Raw genomic sequence first — 24843 nt, forward strand, 5'->3', positions numbered from 1 at the left:
ACTTATGCCAGGCTTCCTTCCAGCTGCTGCAGCAACATGACACTGGTTCAAAATCCACTGCCTGATCCAGCTGCCTCCTCTGCTGCTTACAAGTGAGCTCAGAGGACACTGAAGTACTAGAACTTGGATCTGGCTTTGCAGTGAGATCTCCAACCTTCTGAGTCCACTTCACAATGCCACTGCCAAAGCCACAGCCTTGCTTCCTGCAGGAGGTTGGTCTGAAGGGCTCCTTCTTACCAGCATTTCCAAGCTCTGCAAGGGCCTTGTCTCAAATCTGGGACAGCCTGTCCAGACTGCATCTCTACCTCACCCCTTCCCTACTGTAGTACCCTGCAGATCTCTCAGGACAGGACCACTGTGAGGAAGATGATGATAGCAGAGCTACACAAGCATGGCAAATACTTAGGCATAGCTACAGAAGCCTGACAAAGGCCACAGAGTCTCTGAGTGAACTCTCCTCTGGCAAAACAATTTCCTCTCAGAGCAGACAAAGCAAAAATGCCAACACATGCAGGTAGCCAGGAGCACCAAAGAACTTCAGAATCCCAGCCAGAAACAACTGTGAAGCAGAGTCCAGACATCAGCCTTTGTAAACCAAGGCAACTCATTTGAGTGCAGCGTGTTCAGTCCCACAGCACACATGGCACCAGGTCCAGCCCTGGCTTGAAATTGCCATCTGAAGAATCATACAAGTGCCAGGGCTGGAAGGGACCTCAAGGCTCAGCCAGCTCCAACCCCCTGCCATGGCCAGGGACACCTCACACCACAGCAGGTTGCTCACAGCCACCTCCAGGCAGGAGGCTTCCACCACCTCCCTGGGCAGCCTGTGCCAGGCTCTCACCACCCTCATGGGGAACAACTTCTTCTTCACATCCAATCTCAATCTCCCCATTTCTAGTTTTGCTCCATCCCCCCCAGTCCTATCCCTCCCTGACACCCTCAAAAGTCCCTCCCCAGCTTTCTTGGAGCCCCCTGCAGATCCTGGAAGGCCACAATGAGGTCTCCTGGGAGGCTTCTCCTCTCCAGCCTGCACAACCCCAACTCCCTCAGTCTGTCCTCAGAGCAGAGCAGCTCCAGCCCTCTGCTCCTCCTCATGGCCCTTCTGTGGCTCCTCTTGCCCTCTGCAGCAACAGAAACAATTCATTAATACCTCCCACTGAATCTCCACACTAATGTAAGACAGCTGCAAGGCAAGCAGCAGCCCACCTCCAGTTGTCAGTGCAGCAGACTCATCAGCTTGGACAGCTCAGTCATAAAACCCCCAAAGCCAAGAGGCAGAATGCCACCAGAGATGCAGGATTCAGGCTGAGGGACAGGTTTGACATGAAATGGACCCCCCCCAAAATAAATATATGCTGTCATGAAAAGAACAATTTCCCCATTGTATTTAGTACTGGTGCACAGGTGAAGAGCAATTTAAAGGCCTGGATGAAAATATTGCCAGAGTGCAGAGCTCCATTTTGCAGAGCTGCCAGGGCTGGAAGGGAGCTCAAGGCTGAGGCAGTGCCACCCCCTGCCATGGGCAGGGACAGCTCACACTGCAGCAGGTAGGTGGTGACAATTCCTCTGAAAAGTCTGCACCCAGTCCACACTGCAGCAAAGGACCACACTGTCCTGAGCCCAAACACTGAATGGGAGCAGATGCAGCACAGAATGAACCAGGCTGGAACAGACCTCACAGATCATCCAGTCCAAGCTCTCACCCAGCACCATCTGATCAACTCAACCATGGCTCCAAGTGCCTCAGCCAGGCTCTTCCTAAACACCTCCAGGGATGGGGACTCCACCACCTCCCTGGGCAGCACATCCCAGTGGCCAATCTCTCTTGCTGGGAAGGATTTCTTCCTCACCTCCAACCCCAACCTCCCCTGGCACAGCTTGAGACTGAGCTGAGCAGCAGGCATGGCATTTGTCTTAAAATGAACTTAGTGCCTGCAAAAAGAAGAGAGATGGCCTTTGCAGCCAGGACAGCAGGCACTGGATGCCAATCTGGTGTGAGGGAGTGAAATGACATTTTGTCTCCCTTTCCTCATCCATCCCTTGACCTATGATGGCAATAGAGTCACTGGAGAGGGTAATGCATATGGAGGAGGAAACAAGAAGATTGCAAGCAATGAGTGGCAGAGCCCAGGAAGACCTTTCAAGGCCAATGACAGGAGAGAATACATAGGTGACATTAGTTTAGTTACATTCTAGGCCAAAGTCTGTGAAAGCCAAAGCTCAGCAGCAGGGTGGTGCTCTTCTCTGCTGTCCATGAATCATAGAGTCACAGAATCAAGCAGGCTGGAAAAGGCCTCAGAGATCATCAAGTCCAACCTATGACCTAGTGCCTAACACCTCCTGACAACCAAACCATGGCTCCAAGTGAAGGGACAGCTGCAGCTTGCTGCTGTTTGCCCTTGAGTGGCCCAGACAGAGAGTGGCAGCCTGATTCTGAGCTGCAGCCAAGGAGATGCATCTGAGAGCAAGGCAGATGGGCAGGAAATTAGCTACAAGTCTTTCCTAATTGTGGAAGCTGAATCAGCTGCACAGACATGCATCAGAGGGGCTGGAAAGTCTCTGCTAGAAAGATTTACTATCCCTCAGCTCTCTGGAAAAAGCAACTGACCATGAGCTCAGCCTCTGGGGATCTGTTCCTGTGCCCTTCCTTTAGCCCTTATGCACTGAGGTACCTGAATACACCTCTTAACCTCTCCCCTGAGATGAAGGCAGCACCTCCCAGCAGGGGCAACACAGGGCAGGATCACAGAACTGTCAGGGCTGGAAGGGACCTCAAGGCTCAGCCAGCTCCAACCCCCCTGCCATGGCCAGGGACACCTCACACCACAGCAGGTTGCTCACAGCCACCTCCAGCCTGGCTGCAAACACCTCCAGGCAGGAGGTTTCCACCACCTCCCTGGGCAGCCTGTGCCAGGCTCTCACCACCCTCCTGGGGAACAACTTCTTCCTCACAGCCAATCTCAATCTCCCCATTTCTAGTTCTGCTCCATCCCCTCCAGTCCTATCCCTCCCTGACACCCTCAAAAGTCCCTCCCCAGCTTTCTTGGAGCCCCCTGCAGAACCTGGAAGGCCACAATGAGGTCTCCTGGGAGCCTTTTCCTCTCCATCCTGCACAACCCCAACTCCCTCAGGCTGTGCTCACAGCAGAGCAGCTCCAGCCCTCTGCTCATCCTTGTGGCCCTTCTCTGGACACCTTCCAGCCCCTCCAGATCCTTCCTGGCACAGAGGCTCCAGAACTGGCCCCAGAGCTGCAGCTGTGGTCTCAGCAGAGTGGAGCAGAGGGGCAGAATCCCCTCCCTGGCCCTGCTGCCCACACTTCTCTTGCTGCAGCCCAGGCTCTGCTTGGCTCTCTGGGCTGCAAGTGCTGACTGCTGGCTCCTGCTGAGCTTCTCCCCCAGCACCCCCAGGTCCTTCTCCTCAGGGCTTCTCTCAAGCCAGTCCCTGCCCAGCCTATATCAGTACTTGGATTTGCCCTGAGCCAGCTGCAGGACCTTGCCCTTGGTCTTGCTGAAGCTCATGAGGTTGTCATGGGCCCAGCTCTGCAGCCTGTCCAATGTGATGTGAGTGTCTGCCTGCCACAGCAACTGAATGAGCAAGATCAGAGGCACCAGATCAGATTGAAGGGAGTGAAAGGTCAGCTTCAGGAAGAGGAAAGCAGAGAGAGATGTTTGCTTGCACGCTACTCAAAGGACACACCAGGCTGCAGCTCTCAGGCTGGGGCTGTCTCCTTCCTGGAGAGCAATATGTTTTCCTCTGTCAGTACTTGCCAACTCCCAACCACATTTAGAACATAATGGCTGGAGCAAATAGAAGCCTTTCATCTCTCCACTTAGGGTGAGATTAATTTTTTCCAGCTTTAGCTGTGTGACAGAGCTGTCTGAGCTGCCCTGAAAATCTCCAGAAGAAGAGAGGCACCTCTGGAAGGAAATTCAATCCATGCAACACTAGGTGTCTGGGACAGCAGGGAAAAACTGAGGGGAGCTTTGCTGCCTCTGTTAAGGGCAGAAGGAGCCCTGTGCTGTGCTTGAGAGTTTGTGGTGCCTGCTGGTTTGCAAAGCAGCAACAGCAGCCTGTGGAATGGCTTAAGGAAAACCCCAGATGCAAGGAAGTTAAGGAGGAGAAAGAGAAGTGTCAGAGGAACACTGCAAACCAGGCAAGCCTCAGGCAAATGTGGGGACCACAGCCAAGACACTGAGCCATGCTTTGTAACCTTCAGGTCAGCATTGGTGGGCCCATGGCTGAGATGCTATGTAAAGCTCTGGGGCTCCTTTCTCTTCTCCCAAGCAAAGATGGGACGTGGAGAAACTGGAGAGGGGCCAGCAGAGGCTCTCAGCACGGTCAGGGTCTGGGGCACATGGCCTGTGAAGAGAGATGAAGGCAGCTCTGCTGGTTCAGTCTGCTGAAGGGGACATGAAGGGACCAGGGCAGGTGCAAGCTCCAAGCACCTGGCCAGAGCTGCAGAGACTCTGCAGTGGCAGAGGGCAAGGTGCCACGGGCACAGGCAGTGGTTTGGGGCAGTCAGATCCTTGCCCTGCCCTGTGCCCCTGTGGTGCAGCACCACAGGGGCACAGCAGGACCCCCTGACCCCGCAGCTCCCCGGGGCTCAGCTAGAGCAAGACACAGCTGACCTGCTCCAGGGCTGACCATGGACCTTCAGTGCTTCAGAGGTGCCTCCAGCACACACTCCTGTGATTCTGGGACCATTCACAGCTTGAGCACAACTGCTGGGAAGTGAGAAACAAACCAGCAATGCTGGGCAGGGCTCAGGGGGTTCTCACCAAACCCTTTCAAGTAGGAGTTATTTAGAAGCTCTGGTGGGGAGGGAGGGGGGGGACAGTGGTGACAGTGACACCAAACACTCTGCCTGCAGCTGTGCACATCCCACTGAGACTCATGGAATCACAGAATCAACCTGGTTGGAAAAGACCTCAGAGATCATCAGGTCCAACCTATTACCTCTCACCCAACACCTCCTGACAACTAAACCACGGCTCCAAGTGCCACATCCAAGCCCCTCTTGAACACCTCCATGGGCAGGGACTCCACCACCTCCCTGGGCAGCACATTCCCATGGCCAATCTCTTGCTGGGAAGAACTTTCTCCTCACCTCCAGCCTAAACTTCCCCTGGCACAGCTTGAGACTGTGTCCTCTTGTTCTGGTGCTGGGTGCCTGGGAGAAGAGAGCAACCCCCAGCTGGCTACAGCCTCCCTTCAGGGAGTTGGAGAGAGCAAGAAGGTCTCCCCTGAGCCTCCTCTTCTCCAGGCTATCAACCCCAGCTCCCTCAGCCTCTCCCCACATGGCTGTGCTCCAGACCCCCAGGCTCCACACCAGCCTCACAAGCTGTGGGTCTTTCCCAGAGGCTGGTGCTGGGTGCCTGGGAGAAGAGAGCAACCCCCAGCTGGCTACAGCCTCCCTTCAGGGAGTTGCAGAGAGCAAGAAGGTAGACAGGCTACAAGCAACCACGAGTGCCAGAAGCAGGAGGCAAGCTTCATGTTCCCCTCCCCAGCAGCTCTAAAGCCAGCTACAAGCTTCAAGGGCAGTCTAAAGATGCCAGGGCAGAGTTCATTTGGTCACACTTCTTGTCCTGGGAGTGTGAGTGAGTTCAGAAGGAAACTTGGAAGCCTCAAGTGTTGTGTTTGGTCCTGTGGGAGGTGATGATAATCTGCACACACTCCTAACAGCACCTGGGCTCTTATTCCACACAGTCAGCTTTGTGTGCTGGCCAGCTGAGGGACAAACCCAACACAATCTGGCAAGAGGGCTGAGTCAAACTGCAAGCAAAGAGCTTTATCTGCCCAGGATTAACTCTAACCTTGTGCCTGAGCTTTCAAACAGGGCTCTCAAGTGTGGCACCACAATGACTAACACTCACCAGAAGGTGGGACTGGCAGTGTGGGCACAATGAAACCCAGGACACCTGCACATGGCACCTCCATCAGCACTCCTGTTTAGGGCTGTCAGGGTGTAAGAGCTGGAAACCAAAGCAGCAGTGTGATGCTGTGTGAGTGTGGAGCCTGCCTCAGCAGGGAAGTGTGCCTGTTTCAGAGGGCTCTCTGCACATGCTGTCAAATTAAACACCACCCAGGTGAGTCCTCTCATGCAGATCATTGCCACCAAACACAGGTCAGTGTCTTGGTGGCTACTGCAGCTCCATTTATGCCACTGCAGAGTTAGGGCCTGAACAGCATTGATCAGCATTGGTCTCTTCTCTCTAGCAACCAGCACCAGAACAAGGGGACACAGTCTCAGGCTGCACCAGGGGAGGTTTAGGCTCTAGGTGAGGAGGAAGTTCTTCATGGAGAGAGTCATTCATCACTGGAATGTGCTGCCCAGGGAGGTGGTGGAGTCCCCATCCCTGGAGGTGTTCAAGAGGGGATTGGATGTGGCACTTGGTGCCATGGTCTAGTCATGAGGTCTGTGGTGACAGCTTGGACTTGATGATCTTTGAGATCTCTTCCAACCTTGGTGATTCTGTGATTCTGCTGGAGAGAGCTCAAGGGAGAGCCAGGAGGATGCTTAGGGGACTTGAGCAGCTCCCCTGGGAAGAGAGACTGAGAGCCCTGGGGCTGTTCAGTCTGGAGAGGAGAAGGCTGAGAGGGATCTGATCAATGTCTGTCAATAGCTGAGGGCTGGGGGGCCAGGGGAGGGGGCCAAGCTCTCTTGGGTGGTGCACAGCAATAAGCCAAGGAACAGTGGAGACAAGTGGAACAGAGAAGGTTTCAGCTCACCATGAGGAGAAACTTCTTTGGTGTGAGGGTGCCAGAGCCCTGGAGCAGGCTGCCCAGGGGGGCTGTGGAGTCTCCTCTGGAGCCTTTCCAACCCCACCTGGCTGCATTCCTGTGCAGCCTGCCCTGGGTGATGCTGCTCTGGCAGGGGGTTGGACTGGGTGAGCTCTGGAGCTCCCTTCCAAGCTCTCATGTTCTGTGATTCTATGATTCCCTAATTAAACATTGCTCCAGATCATAAACCAGAGCCTACCACTCCCTTCTGTGAGCTGGGCAGGATAAGCCAAGCCAAATTGCCTTCAGTGAATACTATGCTGCCTCCAAAGCAAGAAACCCAAAGCACATTATTAGCTGCCATTCTCGAAGTATTGATGACTTATTTACCTTGGGTCATTTCCTGAAGGAAAGGAACTGCCTCAGAGCTGCACAGACAGCACCTGCTCTACTTGAATCCACTGCCTGTGTGTGCAGAAGCTTGTGTCCATGCTCCCCTTGCTGTCAGCAATTGTCTGTTCTTAACAGGTGAGCCACTGCTGCCACTTCCTTCACTGAGACCACCTCCACTCTGTAATCTTCCTCCCACACTTCCTCAAATATTCTTCTCCAGCCTGTGCCACAGAAGCACAGAGTTATGGAGCCTGGAAAAGACCTCTGAGAGCATTGAGCCCAGCTTGTGACCTGACACCACCACACCATCAGCTAAACCATGCCACCAAGTGCCACATCCAAGCTGTGCTTCAAGACTATCATGGAATCAATAAGGTTGGAAAAGCCTTCAGAGCTCATCCAGTCCAACCTCTCACCCATCACCTCCTGACAACTAAACCCTGGCTCCAAGTGCCACATCCAAGCCTTTCTTGAACACCTCCAGGGATGGGGACTCCACCACCTCCCTGGGCAGCACATCCCCAGGGCCAATCTCTCTTGTTGGGAAGAACTTTCTCCTCACCTCCAGCCTAACCCTCCCCTGGCACAGCTTGAGACTGTGTCCTCTTGTTCTGGTGCTGCTTGCCTGGCAGAAGAGACCAACCCCCAGCTGGCTCCAACCTCCCTTCAGGGAGTTGGAGAGAGCAAGAAGGTCTCCCCTGAGCCTCCTCTTCTCCAGGCTATCAACCCCAGCTCCCTCAGCCTCTCCCCACATGGCTGTGCTCCAGACCCCCAGGCTCACACCAGCCTCACAAGCTGTGGGCCTTTCCCAGAGGCTTTCCAAAGCCAACAGTTTTCCTCCATTCCTGGCCCACCACTCTTTGCCTGTCAAGTGTGCAGCACATTGTAACTGCACTCATCCTGTTTCTGGTCACCTCCTACTGCAACCACTTTGGGCTTTGGAGACCTTGCTTGCAGCATGTTTGATTTTCACTGTAATTATCTCCAGCCTGTGTTGCCCTTCCAAGTGCTAGGTTAAAAATAACAAAGTATTAGTTAGGCCTGGGACAGACAATGCTGCAAGAAGCTCAGTGATGGCATGAATATGATTCATCAAGTTCCAGCAGCCATACAGAAGAGAAGCCAAGCAAGGCCATCCATAAAACCAACTCCAAGAGCATCTTTTGCTCCACACCAGACACAGCTGAGTGACTTTGCTGTCTCTGCTCAGACATCTGTCCCTGACACCACATTCACCCTCAGCTTTCTTTAGAGGACAGCAGGGCTCAGAGAGACCCAAGGAGACAAAACTCAGAGTGACTAAGGCTTTGCTCCCCAGATGTCTGGGAGAGCTAGGGAGAGAGCAGACATTTCCAAAGGAAACCCAGCCCCACTGGAGGCGACAGGCATCACCTCCCTCCTCTGAGACACATCCTGCACTCTGCTGCTGAGCCCTGCAAGCTGCTGTGTGCAGCTGCTGGGCCAAACAGCTGCTGCCTGGAGGAGGCTGCCCTGCAGCTGGCACTTGCTGGCTGCTCCTCTTTGGCTCCCACTCGCTACACACCCAAGGTCTCTCACTGCCTTGGCTTGCCTGGGTGCTGCTCCTCTGCTTCCTCCCTCTTCAAAGGAGGTTCTCACACAGGAACACAACTTCCAGGCATGGCAGAGCAGCAACAGTGAGAAACAAGCACAGAATCAACCAGGCTGGAAGAGACCTCCAAGATCACCAAGTCCAACCTATCACCCAGCCCTAACTAACCAACCAGACCATGGCACTGAGTGCCTCACCCAGGCTGCTCTTAAACACCTCCAGGGATGCTGAGCCCACCACCTCCCTGGGCACCATCAAGCATTAAGGATGGAAAAGACTTTTGAGATCACTGAGTCCAACCCTAACCCAACTACCATAACCACTCAACTATATCCTGAAGCACCACATCTACAGCTTCTTGAACACCTCCAGGGATGGTGCCTCCACCACCCCCTGGGCAGCTTGCTCCATCCCCTCACCACTCTTGCAGGAAAGAAATCTTTCCTAACCTCCAACCTAAACCTGCCCTGGCACAGCTTCAGCACATTTCCTCTTGTCCTGCTGATAGCTACCTGGGAGAAAAGGCTCTCCTGAAAACAACTCTGCCTTCTCAAGTTTCAGTCATCACAGCACATGTCAGAGAAAGGAAAATCACAGAATGTTAGGGGCTGGAAGGGACCCCCAGAGATCATCCAGTCCAAACCCCCCCTGCCAGAGCAGGGCCACCCAGGGCAGCTCACACAGCAACTCATTCTAAACTCTGTTAGTCTCCTTGCAGCAGCAGTGGGAATGAAACTTGCCTACCCCCTAGCTCCCTCTTAGCCTGCAGAAGAGGAGGCTCAGGGGAGACCTTCTTGCTCTCTACAACTCCCTGAAGGGAGGTTGCAGCCAGGTGGGGGTTGGTCTCTTCTGCCAGGCACCCAGCACCAGAACAAGAGGACACAGTCTCAAGCTGTGCCAGGGGAGATTCAGGCTGGAGGTGAGGAGAAAGTTCTTCCCAGCAAGAGAGATTGGCCCTGGGGATGTGCTGCCCAGGGAGGTGGTGGAGTCCCCATCCCTGGAGGTGCCTGGCTGAGGCACTTGGTGCCATGGTTGAGTTGATCAGATGGTGTTGGGTGAGAGGTTGGACTTGGTGATCTCAAAGGTCTCTTCCAACCTGGCTTATTCTATTCTATTCCATTCCATTCCATTCCATTCCATTCCATTCCATTCCATTCCATTCCATTCCATTCCAAAAGGGAAGTTCCTGCATCTTGAGTGATACATTTCCAGTCTCTTGAGCCCTCCAAGGCTTGCTGGGACAGACATTAATCTCCTTTGATGGAAGCACAGGAGGTTTCCATACTGGGTCTTCAAAGTCAACTGCAGCCATGGTTTGCCAGGGGCTGACTGAGCTCCAGGGCACTGCAGAAGCACAAATCCCACAGAGTTTGCTTTCTCCACTTTTCCCAGAGAGGCAAGGGCTGGCCTCCCACAGCAGACAGGCCAAAGGGTGGCCTCAGTATTCTATCCTGGATACCATGCCCTGAGCCTCAGTTCTTTCCACACATATTATTCACAGCATCTGTACACAATAGAGGACAAGATCTTAGGATCCTGGGATCAAGTCATTTCCCCTCTCTGCACAGCTAAGCTCAGGCTCCCCAGGAGAAAGGGGAGTTGGTGAAGAGCTTCCAGAGTCTTGCAGCAGTTGCAAAGCCACAGGACTCACACAGATAAACCAGCTACTGTGTCTTCTGAGGAGCAGAAGGACTGTGAGGGTCTAATCAATCCATTTTATCTGCAAGAAAGATCAACTTACACAATCCCAGCCCATGGAAACCCACAAACAAAGTCAAGAGCTGAAAACTTCATGCCTAGTAAAAACCACCCATTGTCAAGTGCAATGAGATAGGAGAAAAGTAGAGGTTAGGATTGAATTCCTGGCTAGGAAACATCATCTGAAGCTGAATTCTCCTAAAGCAGTGTTGCCTACAGGATGTAGATGGCATCAAGTGCAGTGAATTGGAACCTCCCTCACTCAGACTCTCTGAATACATTCAAACCACTGCCAGAAGTGTGTGTGCAGCACAGTAAACTGCTGCCACACAAGCATGTCAAAGCCAGCCAGCAGAATACTGGATGTGAGGAAGAAGTTGTTCCCCATGAGGGTGGCGAGAGCCTGGCACAGGTTGCCCAGGGAGGTGGTGGCAGCCTCCTGCCTGGAGGTGTTTGCAGCCAGGCTGGAGGTGGCTGTGAGCAACCTGCTGTGGTGTGAGGTGTCCCTGCCCATGGCAGGGGGTTGGAGCTGGCTGAGCCTTGAGGTCCCTTCCAAGCCTGACAACTCTGTGATTCTGTAAGTCCTGGCTGAGCCCTGCTGTGCAAGAGCAGTGTGAGCAGCCCCAGCAAATGCTGTTTTCTGTATCAAATGCAAGGAACTCGGGAGCACAGCTCCTGCAGCGCAGGGGAGGGGGTGCAGAACACACAGACACAAATGTGTTCTGTTGCTACATCCCAGCACATGCACCCAGGAGAGATGCTGGGCTATGAGACACTGCACCCAGAGCAGCAAGCATGTGGAAAGAGGATCCCAGAGACATCAGGTGGAAGGGATCTCTGGAAGCAGATCTACAGTCACACCTCCCACTCAGCGCAGGACCATCATCCCCTCCCTGGAACTCTTAGCAGGATGATTCCCATTCTTCTGTAGGTGGCTGCTAACAGCTTATTAAGTGCTTGGGAGTGTCTGCAGGGCAAACGGCCAAGGAAGAGAACAAAGCCTACCATCTCCGGGCCTTGCCTTCTAACTCGGCCGAGCAAGCAAGCGGGAGGAGTGAACTGTCCCCTAACACCGAGGTGGAAATCAGTCCCTTCCCTCAGCTCCTAATCACCAGTGAAAAGGGAACTACGGTCCAAAGAAAACGAAGTCAGCAGCGCCCCTGCGAAGGTGAAAGGGCAGCCCCCTGGCTGGGGCCCTGCCGGTGGCACCCCTCGGGCTGCGCAGGAGTCCTTTCTTCCGCACTCACAAAAGAATCCAAGCAAGCCGTTCCAAAGCGCCCCAAGGGGACAGCTTGTCACTGGCTCAGGTCTGCTCCGTTACAACAACAAATGAGGCAATGCACCGCAGCGCCTCGCACCCCAGGCCCTTTCGGTCACCAACCACAAACACCGACAGCTTTGCTACCGCACAAACCCCACCGGCGGCTCCAGCCGGCCCCAGCAGCTCTCCCTGCAACACAGCAGGGCCAAGCAGCAGGGATGCTGTGGCACAAGGCACACGGTCTCCGAGGACAGCTCCGCGAGTGGAAATGAGAGCTGACAACTTCCAGGTCACTAAGCCGACAGAACCTCCCCTCCAGCACAGGCATTCAGGTGGAGCAGAGCAGCAGCTGCAAGGGAGGACCCAGCCCAACCCCAGGCTGCTTCTCTCCCCTTTGTTTGGAGCTCCCAGAAAACCCTTTGGAACTGAGCGCCTCATTCCCCTCCCGTCGTGCCGGGGATGCCGGGGCCCGGGGCCGGCTCTGTTTGTGTTGCTAGCCGAAAGCACAGCAGAGCACGCCAAGCCTTCAGCCGCCGAATTCCAGCCCTCTGACACAACCCAGCAACCCCAGCGCTGGAAACCAACCTCATGCTTCCACTCAGCATAAAACTCCAGCCCCAACACGAGCCACTGCTGGTTTTGCTCGGCCTGAGCCTTGTCTGCAGAGCAGTTCCCCCCAGATGCAGAGTGACTGCAGCCCGGGGCTGCGCTACCTGCGGCACGCTGCTGCCGCCGTGACAGCACAGCAACTGCTCAAACTCCTTCTGTGCTCTCACACAGAGCTGCTTGTGGCTGGAGGAGCTGCTGGAGTTGCAGCTACTGGAACCCCATCACCTTAGGACACCCCCTGCCAGGGTCCTCCTATGATGAGGAAGCAAACGGAGAGTTGCAGGATCCCAGGAAAACTGGGGCTGGGAGCGAGCACACAGGGAACCTGTGCTCGTGGCTACAAACCAGCAAGGCAGAAGGCTGAGAAAGTGAAGGCCTCTTCTTCAGGCCAGGGCCAAATATGGACTACAGACATGTCTTCAAAGACTCATCAAGCCCCTGCAAAAGGGAGGAAATAAACTCTCCCAACTCCTAGCTGCTGTTTCAACCACTGTTTCCCTTAACCATTTCCCTCACCAGATCCCAAGCTGCTTCTCACTACTGCAGCTCTCCTGCCTTCACCACCACTCAGGCTTGCAGTACATCTGGGATGCCATCTAAACCCAGCTTTTACTGTCAGTAACTGCACTGCAGATTGCAGCACAAGCCTCTGCTGCATCCCAGCACAGACAGCAGCATCGCTCATCTCCCTCAGCCTGCAAGCCACAAAGCAGCTGAGGAAACTGTGCCAGGGCACAGAGTCCTGTAGAGCTGCAGCAGCTGATGTGTGAAGCTGCAAGTGTTGGAGAGGAAGACAGGAATCCTGTCATGCAGGGCTAGCAGCCATCATTTGTGCACAGGACACTTGCATTCCCAGAACACAAGAGGTTTACGTGCCTGCTAAGCAAACCCCCACGGAACCGCTCTGATCGTTGGCCTGCTGCCACCTGGGCTCAACCACAGCCTTCAGGCAGGGCTGTGCTGCCATGCCCTGCCCCACAGGGCTTGCTGCAAAGCTCTCTTTCCATGGCAAGCAGCACAGGGGCATATCTTGCAAAGACAATGATCCAGCTGTGTTACTGGGAAAGATATGCACAAACAAACTCAGCTTTAGCCTTGGCTAAGTTACCTTTTGTGTTACAAGGGAAGTCAGTGATAGCAACAGGCTAATGGATACACATAAAAGGTCAGGACTGGGGGGAAGAGAGAGGGGGGAAGAGAGAGGGGGGAAGAGAGAGGGGGGAAGAGAGAGGGGGGAAGAGAGAGGGGGGAAGAGAGAGGGGGGAAGAGAGAGGGGGGAAGAGAGAGGGGGGAAGAGAGAGGGGGGAAGAGAGAGGGGGGAAGAGAGAGGGGGGGAAGAGAGAGGGGGGAAGAGAGAGGGGGGCAGAGAGAGGGGGGAAGTGAGAGGGGGGGGAAGGGAGAGGGGGGAAGAGAGAGGGCGGGAAAGAGAGTGGGGGGACAGAGAGAGGGGGGGAAGAGAGAGGGGGGAAGAGAGAGGGGGGAAGAGAGAGGGGGGAAGAGAGAGAGGGGGGGAAGAGAGAGGGGGGGGGAGGAAGGAGAGAACACTCCCAGGCTTACTCTGCGAAATGACACCACGTAGAATGTATCTTCCCTTCTGTGAATAGCTTCAAAAAAATCTTGATAGCTCCTTGGAGAGGCATAATACACTTGCAGCTCATTCCCTGAGTTCCTGCTGAAATAAAAAAGGGGGGTATGTAATTATTTCAGACAAGAAAGGTAACTTCAGCGAGGGAGAGACTTGAAAGATCAGCTTTTGTGGAGAACAGGAGCTCTTCATTGGCCCAGGGAGGCAGGAGGAACACTGCACAGAAGTGAAAATAACATTAAATAGAACATGGCATACAAGTGCAAACTGCTGGCTGCTTTCTGGAAGCTCAAGGTGCTTTAGAGGTCTTGCTGCAGGAAGCTTTTACAAGCTTGGTTTCCTTTGTGCTTTTGAGGCTGGCCAAACCCTGCTTGCCAGCTCAGTAATAAACCAGGAGAAAAATATGGAGTCAACCTAAAATGTCCTGGGGGGGGTGGGGATTTGTGATGACTTTGGGGAACAGACTTGAGCAAACTTTGGAAGGGCCATTCTGAAATAAAATCTCAACACTTTGCTTTTGGTTTTGCTGCTAAGGACCTAAACCACTCCAACAAAGCAGCACAAAGGTAAACACAAACAGAGCTGGGCATTTACTGCAGTGAGAGCCTCTCCTCTCTCATTCCCCTGGGTTTGTGTGGGTGTCTCTGGGCAGCTTGGAGATCTGCTCTTGATCTTTCTCTCTCATTCACCTGGTTTTGTGTGTGTCTCTGGGCAGCTTGGAGATCTGCTCTTGATCTTTCTCTCTCATCCCCCTGTTTGTGTGTGTGTCTCTGGGCAGCTTGGAGATCTGCTCTTGATCTTTCTCTCTCATCCCCCTGTTTGTGTGTGTGTCTCTGGGCAGCTTGGAGATCTGCTCTTGATCTTTCTCTCTCATCCCCCTGTTTGTGTGTGTGTCTCTGGGCAGCTTTGGAGATCTGCTCTTGATCTTTCTCTCTCATCCCCCTGTTTGTGTGTGAGTCTCTGCTCAGCTTGGAGATCTGCTCTTGATCTTTCTCTCTCATCCCCCTGTTTGTGTGTGGCTGTCTCTGGGCAGCTTGGAGATCTGCTCTTGATCTTTCTCTCTCATCCCCCTGTTTGTGTGGCTGTCTCTGGGCAGCTTGGAGATCTGCTCTTGATCTTTCTCTCTCATTCCCCTGTTTGTGTGTGAGTCTCTGCTCAGCTTGGAGATCTGCTCCTGATTTTTCCTCCTGGGAGTAAAATAACAAGACACCCTCATAATTCTGACATATCTTTTTCACAGCTCTCATCTTACATACATCAGACAGGAGGAAAAGACACTCTGTCTAAACTGCTCTAAACAAAAACACTGGCAGGCTGTACAGTCATAGCTCTTATCCACTGTTTATCTTGGAGAGGTGAGAAATTCCAAGCACACATTGCTATCATGGATTCCTCCCCAGCCCAGCTCAAAAATAACAGGCTTAATCAAATTGGAAAGCTGCACTTACACAAACCATCAGCTGGACCCTCAGCCACTCACTCTGATTCTTTCCCCCTCTATTAGCAGGCTGCCTGTTTGCAGTTCTTGTGGCAAAACCACTCATCAAGCTCTGCCTCCCAAGTTGCCTTCTGCTGACCCAGATTTTCAGCTGGGCTGGCCAACTCAGATTATTTGGGTATGTTTCTAAAATACACACAAGCATGCACCCCAAACAAGGCACAAAGCCATCGTCAAGTGATTTCCTTCAGCAGCAGTAACAGTAGACCATCATTATCTCCTCTCTTACTGCCAACACAATCCTGCTGCAATCCAAGGACTGTAGCTGCCAAGCTGGTTGCTCTTTAACAGGACTGGGGGTTCAAGTCATAGAACCATGGAATGGTCAGGCTTGGAAGGGACCTCAAGGCTCAGCCAGTCCCAACCCCCCTGCCATGGCCAGGGACACCTCACACCGCAGCAGGTTGCTCACAGCCACCTCCAGCCTGGCTGCAAACACCTCCAGGCAGGAGGCTGCCACCACCTCCCTGGGCAGCCTGTGCCAGGCTCTCACCACCCTCATGGGGAACAACTTCTTCCTGGGAAGGGCAGGGAAAGGAAGAGAACTTCTAAACTTCCCTTCTAAAGGAAGGGAAACCTTTCATGGAAGTTTAGAAGTCCTTTCTATTTCAACCTATTTAAGTCCTTTCTGTTTCAATCTTCTATAGCCAGGGGTGCAACATGTCTTTGAAGGTGGTTTGGATGTGGTGCTTGGGGATATGGTTCAGGAGGTGAACCTTGTAGAGTAGGGCTCTGGGTTGGACTTGGTGATGCTGAGGGTCTGCTCCAACCTGAATGTTTGGTTCTGTGATCAGTGGATTACTGCTGTCACTTGGAATTCGGTGACTGACTTGTTCCATGAGCTCAGGAGAGCTTCGCAAAGGCCCAAGGGCTTCCGAGTGCTTTGGAAGAGCTTTCTCCCATGGTTGAACTTGGAATGCTGAAAGGCTGTTTTTCAGGTGTAAGCTGCCTGTGCCGGAGCTCTCTGTGCCTGTGCTGGAGCTGCCTGCGCTGGAGCTGCCTGTGCTGGAGCTGCCTGTGAGCTCTCAGTGCCTGTGCTGGAGCTGCCTGTGCTGGAGCTGCCTGTGAGCTCTCTGTGCCTGTGCTGGAGCTGCCTGTGCCGGAGCTCTCTGTGCTGGAGCTGCCTGTGCCTGTGCCTGCGCTGGAGCTGCCTGTGCTGGAGCTGCCTGTGCTGGAGCTGCCTGTGAGCTCTCTGTGCCTGTGCTGGAGCTGCCTGTGAGCTCTCTGTGCCTGTGCTGGAGCTGCCTGTGAGCTCTCTGTGCCTGTGCTGGAGCTGCCTGTGCCTGCGCTGGAGCTCTCTGTGCCTGTCCTGGAGCTGCCTGTGCCTGTGCTGGAGCTGCCTGTGAGCTCTCAGTGCCTGTGCTGGAGCTGCCTGTGAGCTCTCTGTGCCTGTGCTGGAGCTGCCTGTGAGCTCCCTGTGCCTGTGCTGGAGCTGCCTGTGAGCTCTCAGTGCCTGTGCTGGAGCTGCCTGTGCTGGAGCTGCCTGTGAGCTCTCTGTGCCTGTGCTGGAGCTGCCTGTGAGCTCCCTGTGCCTGTGCTGGAGCTGCCTGTGCCTGTGCCGGAGCATGGGGCAGGAGGGGCCCGCGGGGCCTGGCCGTGCCGAGCAGCGCCTGGGCCTCGCGCCATTGAGCCCCGCGCAGCCTCGGCGCCGAAGCTCAGGGCTGCTTTGGTGGCTCCACAGGCTTTGGTAAATGAGTAACCAAGCTCAAGTTAGCTCCAAGTCTCGTTTCCTGTGTGTGAAGGATGTGAACTGATTCCCTACTTGCACAGTGCTGCTAAATACAGAATACAGAACGAACCAGGCTGGAAAAGACCTTTGAGACCATCGAGTCCAAGCTCTCACCCAGCACCATCTGATCAACTCAACCATGGCTCCAAGTGCCTCAGCCAGGCTCTTCTCAAACACTTCCAGGGATGGGGACTCCACCACCTCCCTGGGCAGCACATCCCAAGGGCCAATCTCTCTTGCTGGGAAGAACTTTCTCCCTCACCTCCAGCCTAAACCTCCCCTGGCACAGCTTGAGACTGTGTCCTCTTGTTCTGGTGCTGCTTGCCTGGCAGAAGAGCCCAACCCCCACCTGGCTCCAACCTCCCTTCAGGGAGTTGGAGAGAGCAAGAAGGTCTCCCCTGAGCCTCCTCTTCTGCAGGCTAAGCAACCCCAGCTCCCTCAGCCTCTCCTCCCAGGGCTGTGCCCCAGACCCCTCCCCAGCTTTCTTGCCCTTCTCTGGACACCTTCCAGCAGCTCAACATCTTTCCTAACCTGAGGAGCCCAGAACTGGACACAGGACTCAAGGTGTGGCCTGAGCAGTGCTGAGCACAGGGCAGAATGACCTCCCTGCTCCTGCTGGCCACACTGCTCCTGATGCAGGCCAGGATGCCCTTGGCCTTCTTGGCCCCCTGGGCACACTGCTGAGGATTAGAATCCTCAGCTTCCTAATGGGAGTTACAAAAGGATGTGGAGAAAGTCTTTTCAGAGGCACAATAAGCCTGAAGTGACCCCTACTTTGAGTAGAAGATTGAACAGGAGATTCCCAGAGGTCCATTCCAACCATTCCCTGTGATCCTATGATTTCAGGGAGCATCTAATAGCTGATGGCTCCAGGAGGAACTGGAAGTCTGCTCTGTGTTCTTGACAGCTCCAGGCCAGTCACAGCATGCAGCTGCCATGACTCACTGCTCCTGTTCATTCAAGGATCATTCATCCCAAGTAACCCTGGCTTCCTTCTGAGCACAGCAGATGATTCCATGCAAAGCTGGGATGCTTCAGACCACTTCTGATCACGCAGATGCCTTTGTTCAAGAGCAGGGTAGGTATGTACACGAAGCTCTCTGAGGCCCTGTGGCTTGTTTGCTCAGCCTTCAGCTACAAGACATCCTCCATCTGCCTGCACAGCTTAAAGAAGATTTTTCTTTTCTTTTCTTGTTTTTTTTCTTCTTAGTCAAGGAACATAAGAATTTGGCAGCCTGCTCTCATGAACCCCAGCCTGCAGCTTGCTCCTCTCTCCCAGGCTGATCCTGCTTTCAAAGCAGCACTCCAACCGGAAGGGCCACAGCTCTCCCGCTTCCACTGGCAACACTCAGAGGTTGGACTTGATGCTCTCTGAGAGCTTTGCCAACCTGGTTGATTCTATCACTCTGTGATTTCAGGTGTCCTGCCCACTTTAGACTCCATTCTGCTTGCTTCCCTGTCACTTCCAAGCACAGGAGGCTTTTCAAACACTCTCACAGAGAATGCAGGAGAGAGAAGTTTTGTTTCCTTAAGCTTTTCCCTCCTGTTCTTCCTGTCCCCAGGAAAGAGAGACAGGAGAGGCATACGAGTTGTGGGGGGAGGCAGAGAGGGTCAGGAAACTCTGGGTTATACTCTAATCATCAGGGAAATTCAGGAGATGAATACAGAATACAGAATTAACCAGGTTGGAGAAGACCTTTGAGATCATCCAGTCCAACCTCTCACCCAGCACCATCTGATCAACTCAACCATGGCTCCAAGTGCCTCAGCCAGGCTCTTCCTAAACACCTCCAGGGATGGGGACTCCACCACCTCCCTGGGCAGCACATCCCAAGGGCCAATCTCTCTTGCTGGGAAGAATTTTCTCCTCACCTCCAGCCTAAACCTCCCCTGGCACAGCTTGAGACCGTGTCCTCTTGTTCTGGTGCTGGGTGCTTGTGAAAAGAGACCAACCCCCACCTGGCTGCAACCTCCCTTCAGGGAGCTGAAGACAAACAATGCAAATAAGATGCAATGATACTTTGTCCAACCAGTTCAGTAATGGCTGCAATAATATCTGCAAGCAGCTGCTGGTGAAAAACTAGATTAGTAAGTAGAAAGGAGTAGCAAAGCAGTTGCTGTGCCTTACCTGAGGCTGGTGTCTGTGTAAGGCATGGCCATTAGCTGGGAATCTGCCTTCTTACTGAGGGAGCTCTGGAAAAGGGGCAAAACAAAAAGATGACACAAAATGAAGCCAGGAAGCATTGCCCTGGTTTGGCACTACAGAAACCCAGATCACAGAATCATAGAATCAATAAGGTTGGAAAAGACCTCAGAGCTCTTTGTGGGTGCCATGGACAGTGGCATTGAGTGCACCCTCAGCAAGTTTGCTGATGGCACCAAGCTGAGTGGTGCTGCTGACAGCTGGAGGGAAGGGATCCAGCCAGAGGGACCTGGACAGGCTGGAGAGGTGGGCACAAGCCAACCTCATGAGGTGCAACAAGCCCAAGGGCAGGGTCCTGCAGCTGGGTGGAGGCAATCCCAGGCACAAATCCAGGCTGGGCAGGGACTGGCTGGAAAGCAGCCCTGAGGAGAGAGACTTGGGGGTGCTGGGGGAGGAGAAGCTCAGCAGGAGCTCTCAGTGTGCACTTGCAGCCCAGAAAGCCAATCAGATCCTGGGCTGCAGCAAGGGAAGTGTGGCCAGCAGGGCCAGGGAGGGGATTCTCCCCCTCTGCTCAGCTCTGGGGAGACCCCACCTGGAGTACTGCCTCCAGTTCTGGAGCCCCTATTGCAAGAGGGATCTGGAGGTGCTGGAAGGTGTCCAGAGAAGGGCCACGAGGAGGAGCAGAGGGCTGGAGCTGCTCTGCTGTGAGCACAGACTGAGGGAGTTGGGGTTGTGCAGGTTGGAGAGGAGAAGGCTCCCAGGAGACCTCATTGTGGCCTTGCAGGATCTGCAGGGGGCTCCAAGAAAGCTGGGGAGGGACTTTGGAGGGTGTCAGGGAGGGATAGGACTGGGGGGGGATGGAGCAAAACTAGAAATGGGGAGATTGAGATTGGCTGTGAGGAAGAAGTTGTTCCCCAGGAGGGTGGTGAGAGCCTGGCACAGGTTGCCCAGGGAGGTGGTGGAAGCCTCCTGCCTGGAGGTGTTTGCAGCCAGGCTGGAGGTGGCTGTGAGCAGCCTGCTGCAGTGTGAGGTGTCCCTGGCCATGGCAGGGGGGTTGGAACTGGCTGAGCCTTGAGGTCCCTTCCAGCCCTTCCAGCCCTGTGATTCTCTAATCACCAACCAAAGCCAGCAATTTGAAATGGGAAGTGCTGAGTGCCCTAATTACAGGCACCACTGCTGCTTTGGTCTATAATGACAAGCACAGACAGAAGCAAGGGAGACTGTTTGGTGGTGTTGCCTGAGATGATCTTGTCATGCTGCTGGCTCACCAGCACAAGCTGCACCAGCTGCCCACCTGCATGACCCGTGCCTTCTGCTGCTGGCTGTTGGACTGCCTCCGGGACCTGGTTCGCTCCACCTCATGCCTGTGAACCCATCCTCGCAGCTCGTGGTTCAGCCTGCAAACAGCCACAGTGTGAACAGAGGCTTCAACAACAGTGGCCAAGGCTCTTGTCAGTATAGACAGCACTTTAACTAGCCACCATAAAGACTTAACAGATCACAGGATGTCAGGGGTTGGAAGGGACCTCTGCAGATCATCCAGTCCAACCCCCCTGCCAGAGCAGGAGCAGAGAACCCAGCACAGGTCACACAGAACACATCCAGATGGGGCTGGGAAGGCTCCAGAGAAGGAGACTCCACAACCTCTCTGAGCAGCCTGCTCCAGGGCTCTGGGATCCTCCCAGGGCAGAAGTTCCTCCTCATGCTGAGCTGGAGCCTCCTGTGCTGGAGTTTCCATCCACTGCCCCTTGTCCTGTCCCAGGGTGCAAGTGAGCAGAGCCTGTCCCCTCCCTCCTGACCCCCAGCCCTCAGCTATTGATAGACATTGATCAGATCCCTCTCAGCCTTCTCCTCTCCAGTCTAAACAGCCCCAGGGCTCTCAGTCTCTCCTCCCCAGATAGTGCTCCAGTCCCTCAGTCATCCTTGCAGCTCTCTTTTGGACTCTCTCCAGCAGATCCCTGTCCCTCCTGAGCTGGGGAGCCCAGCACTGGATGCAATGTTCCAGGGGAGGTCTCAGCAGGGCAGAGCAGAGGGGGAGGAGAACCTCCCTGGCTCTGCTGGCCACACTCTGAATGCCCCCCAGGATCCCATTGGCCTCCTTGGCCCCCAGGGCACATTGCTGTCCCATGCAGAACTTGTTCCCCACCAGCACTCCCAGGTCCCTCTCCCCAGGGCTGCTCTCCAGCAGATCCCCTCCTAAGCTGTGCTGTGCAGTTTGTTCTTCCTTCCCAGCTGCAGGACTCTGCCCTGACCCCTGCTGAGCCTCCTGGGGCTCCTCTGTGCCCAGCCTGGGTCTCGCCAAATGGCCAGGCAGCCTTCAGGTGTCTCAGCCCAGCCTCCCAGATGAAGACTGACAACATCACCCAGGGCTGACAGCCCAGCAGCTCTCACACAGCACCACAATTACATCTAGACTCCTCAGAGAAGCTCTCCTCAGGAGAGGCTGGGTGCTCACCTGAGGGACTCCGTCCGGTTGATCAGGGGCCGGCAAGGGGGCGGCGGGGGGGAGATGTATAGCAGTGGCTCCTCTGAGACTATCATCAAGGCTTTGTTATCAGATACAGAACCATCATAACTGGGGAGGGGGAAGAAAAGGGAAAGACATCAAGAAATCCCTTAAAGCAAGGTTTTTCATGAACCTTTACCCAAAGCCAGAGAACCATGGGCAAAGCTGCAGAGCTGCTCCCGTGGGAGCGCTGGAACAGGTGAAGAACAATCCCATCAAACATCCAGTGTCTTGGCCAGCTCCCCAGAGGGCTCTGACAGCACTCAGGGGACAGCTGAGCACTAGCAGATGCTGGATCTCTTCACAAAAGCAGCCTGTGAAGTATTCCTCATCATATGTGAGCTATGAGAAGCAGTTTTGCCTTTTGCTGCAGGGCTGTGCAAGGTTTGCTGCACAAACACTCTCCTGAGCAGCTGCCAAGCCCAGGCAAATGCACAGAGAGCAGGAGCTACCTGCCAGTGGAGCTGTCAGACTGTACCTCAGCTGAAGGGAGAGGCTCAACAACTCCTACAGCCTCCAGGAGCTCCCTTGGCTTTGGCTAAAAGTGCAGAGCATACACTGCAATACCAAAATGCACAGCATCCTCAGTAACAAAGTCAAGACTCATTGTCCTTTCTCCTGGTTCTCTGTGCCTCCTGAGGGGTTAACTACCTCACCAAATACCTCTTATAAGGGCATCACTAGTCCTTTGGGTTTGGACAGAGAGTTGCAGCTCCTAAACTTCACCTTCTTCCTGACAAATCAGATCTAAGAGCTTGTAACAGCCTCATTCACACTCCCCTCCCTGCCTCAGCCTTCTCTCCTCCTTCATGTCTGCTGTTTACTGCAGCTAGAGCTGACAAAGGAGGATACAGAGCAAAGAGCTCACAGCCTGCCAGGAAACAGAGTGAAGGAGTGAAAGAAAAAGGGAGCTGGAATCATAGAATTGTCAGGCTTGGAAGGGACCTCAAGGCTCAGCCAGTCCCAACCCCCTGCCATGGCCAGGGACACCTCACACCACAGCAGGTTGCTCACAGCCACCTCCAGCCTGGCTGCAAACACCTCCAGGCAGGAGGCTGCCACCACCTCCCTGGGCAACCTGTGCCAGGCTCTCACCACCCTCCTGGGCAACAACTTCTTCCTCACATCCAATCTCAATCTCCCCATTTCTAGTTTTGCTCCATCCCCCCCAGTCCTATCCCTCCCTGACACCCTCAGAAGTCCCTCCCCAGCTTTCTTGGAGCCCCCTGTAGATCCTGGCAGGCCACAATGAGGTCTCATTGGAGCCTTCTCTTCTCCAGACTGAACAACCCCAACTCCCTCAGTCTGTGCTCACAGAGGTGGAAGCACTGGCACATCCTCCTAAGAGAACCACTGCACTCTTATGTCACAAGCCATGACCTGAAAAGTGCCACACAGGACACAAAGCTCTCATCATGGCTGCAGCCTTAAAGCACTCTTGATTTATTGCCTCTTTTTTTTCCCCCTGCATGGCAAAATCCATTAGGGCTTTCTGCACATCTGTGCCTGGCTTTGTTCAACCAGCCAAAACACTCCACTGGAAAGGGATGATTGGATAGGATAAAGCTTGTAAGGGAAAAACATGAGCTGGATTAGCCAGGCTTCAATCTGGAGGCAATTATATGTTCACTTCTGCAATGAATGCTAGAGATCTAGGAAGCCTGAGAGCAACAAGATAATTAAATAATGGCTGAGCAGAAGGATGAACTCAGAGATTTGTGAAGCAGAGCAGGGCTGAGTTCAGAGCACATTCTCACTTGTGAACTTCCCCAGGCCTCTCTCAAGCAACTAAGAAAATAAATACTCCAGCTTCAAAACTAGGGAGAGAGGGAGAGAAGATGACAAATGCCATAACTATGCAAGCTGAAGACCAGGGGAAAAGGCAGAGAGAAGAAGGACTGCAGAAGGTCAAGAAAGTCTCCATTACACACACTTGGTGATATGCTCTCTGCTACCACACCACCCAGCACAGCCACGTGGGCACCCCTGGGTCTCTGCCTGCTGGGGGATCTTGGAGGTGAAGCATCATTTGCACAGGAGCACAGAACTGTCAGCTAAACAAACTCCCCACACACTTTGCTCTCTAGGCAACACTCAGCCTCTGTCAGCCCACACAGAGCCCCTCCTGAAAGCCTGTACCCCAACAAGTACTTTCATATTCCCAAGGGGAATCTGAGCCTTGGACTGGCAAAACCTTGCTCTGAAGTGTACAGCTTAGAACCATAGAACTGTCAGGGTTGGAAGGGACCTCAAGGCTCAGCCAGTCCCAACCCCCCTGCCATGGCCAGGGACACCTCACACTACAGCAGGTTGCTCACAGCCACCTCCAGCCTGGCTGCAAACACCTCCAGGCAGGAGGCTTCCACCACCTCCCTGGGCAGCCTGTGCCAGGCTCTCACCACCCTCCTGGGGAACAACTTCTTCCTCACAGCCAATCTCAATCTCCCCATTTCTACTTTTGCTCCATCCCCCCCAGTCCCATCCCTCCCTGACACCCTCCAAAGTCCCTCCCCAGCTTTCTTGCAGCCCCCTGCAGATCCTGCAAGGCCACAATGAGGTCTCCTGGGAGCCTTCTCTTCTCCAGCCTGCACAACCCCAACTCCCTCAGTCTGTCCTCAGAGCAGAGCAGCTCCATCCCCCTGCTCCTCCTTGTGGCCCTTCCCTGGACACCCTCCAGACAAATCTCCAAGATCAGCTCTTGGAACACAGTGTTTGTGAAGTCAGTTGCTCTGCAAGAGCTGCAACAGCACTGGCCAAAAAGGTCAGCAAGCAGAAGGGCAGCCTGGTCTAACAGCACATCAAAGGTTTTCATCTCACCTACTACTCTTCTCAGGAATGATGTCCACAGGTATCTGCTGGGCTGGGCTGGCCTCCTGGCTAGCTGAGAACTCCAGAAGGTTTCTGGTTCGATGGTTGGAAGTTGCAGTGGAATCAGCTCCATTGGGATCCTTCTCAAACACACTGGGGAAGAGAATAACCACAGCAAAACACATCAAATACACAAAGCATCTGCAAGGCACTTCACTCTAAGGTGTTAAATGCTTACAGGATGCAGAATTAACCAGGTTGGAAAAGACCTCAGAGATCATCCAGTCCAACCTCTCACCCAACACCATCCAATCAACTCAACC

General features: G+C 54.0%; 1 protein-coding gene across 1 annotated transcript in view; it reads right to left on the reverse strand.

Moving 5' to 3' along the window:
- ATF6 (activating transcription factor 6) overlaps window positions 1-24843 on the reverse strand; it is a 91977-nt gene that overhangs the window by 39720 nt on the left and 27414 nt on the right. The window contains exons 10-14 of the mRNA XM_054165551.1: window positions 24530-24673; window positions 21662-21781; window positions 20501-20603; window positions 19192-19256; window positions 13809-13923 (exon numbers count right to left, since the gene is read on the reverse strand). Coding sequence (XP_054021526.1) covers window positions 13809-13923; window positions 19192-19256; window positions 20501-20603; window positions 21662-21781; window positions 24530-24673 — 547 coding nt within the window. The remainder of the gene's footprint in view (window positions 1-13808; window positions 13924-19191; window positions 19257-20500; window positions 20604-21661; window positions 21782-24529; window positions 24674-24843) is intronic.

Source organism: Dryobates pubescens, chromosome 11 (assembly GCF_014839835.1).
Source record: "Dryobates pubescens isolate bDryPub1 chromosome 11, bDryPub1.pri, whole genome shotgun sequence".
Taxonomy (NCBI): domain Eukaryota; kingdom Metazoa; phylum Chordata; class Aves; order Piciformes; family Picidae; genus Dryobates; species Dryobates pubescens.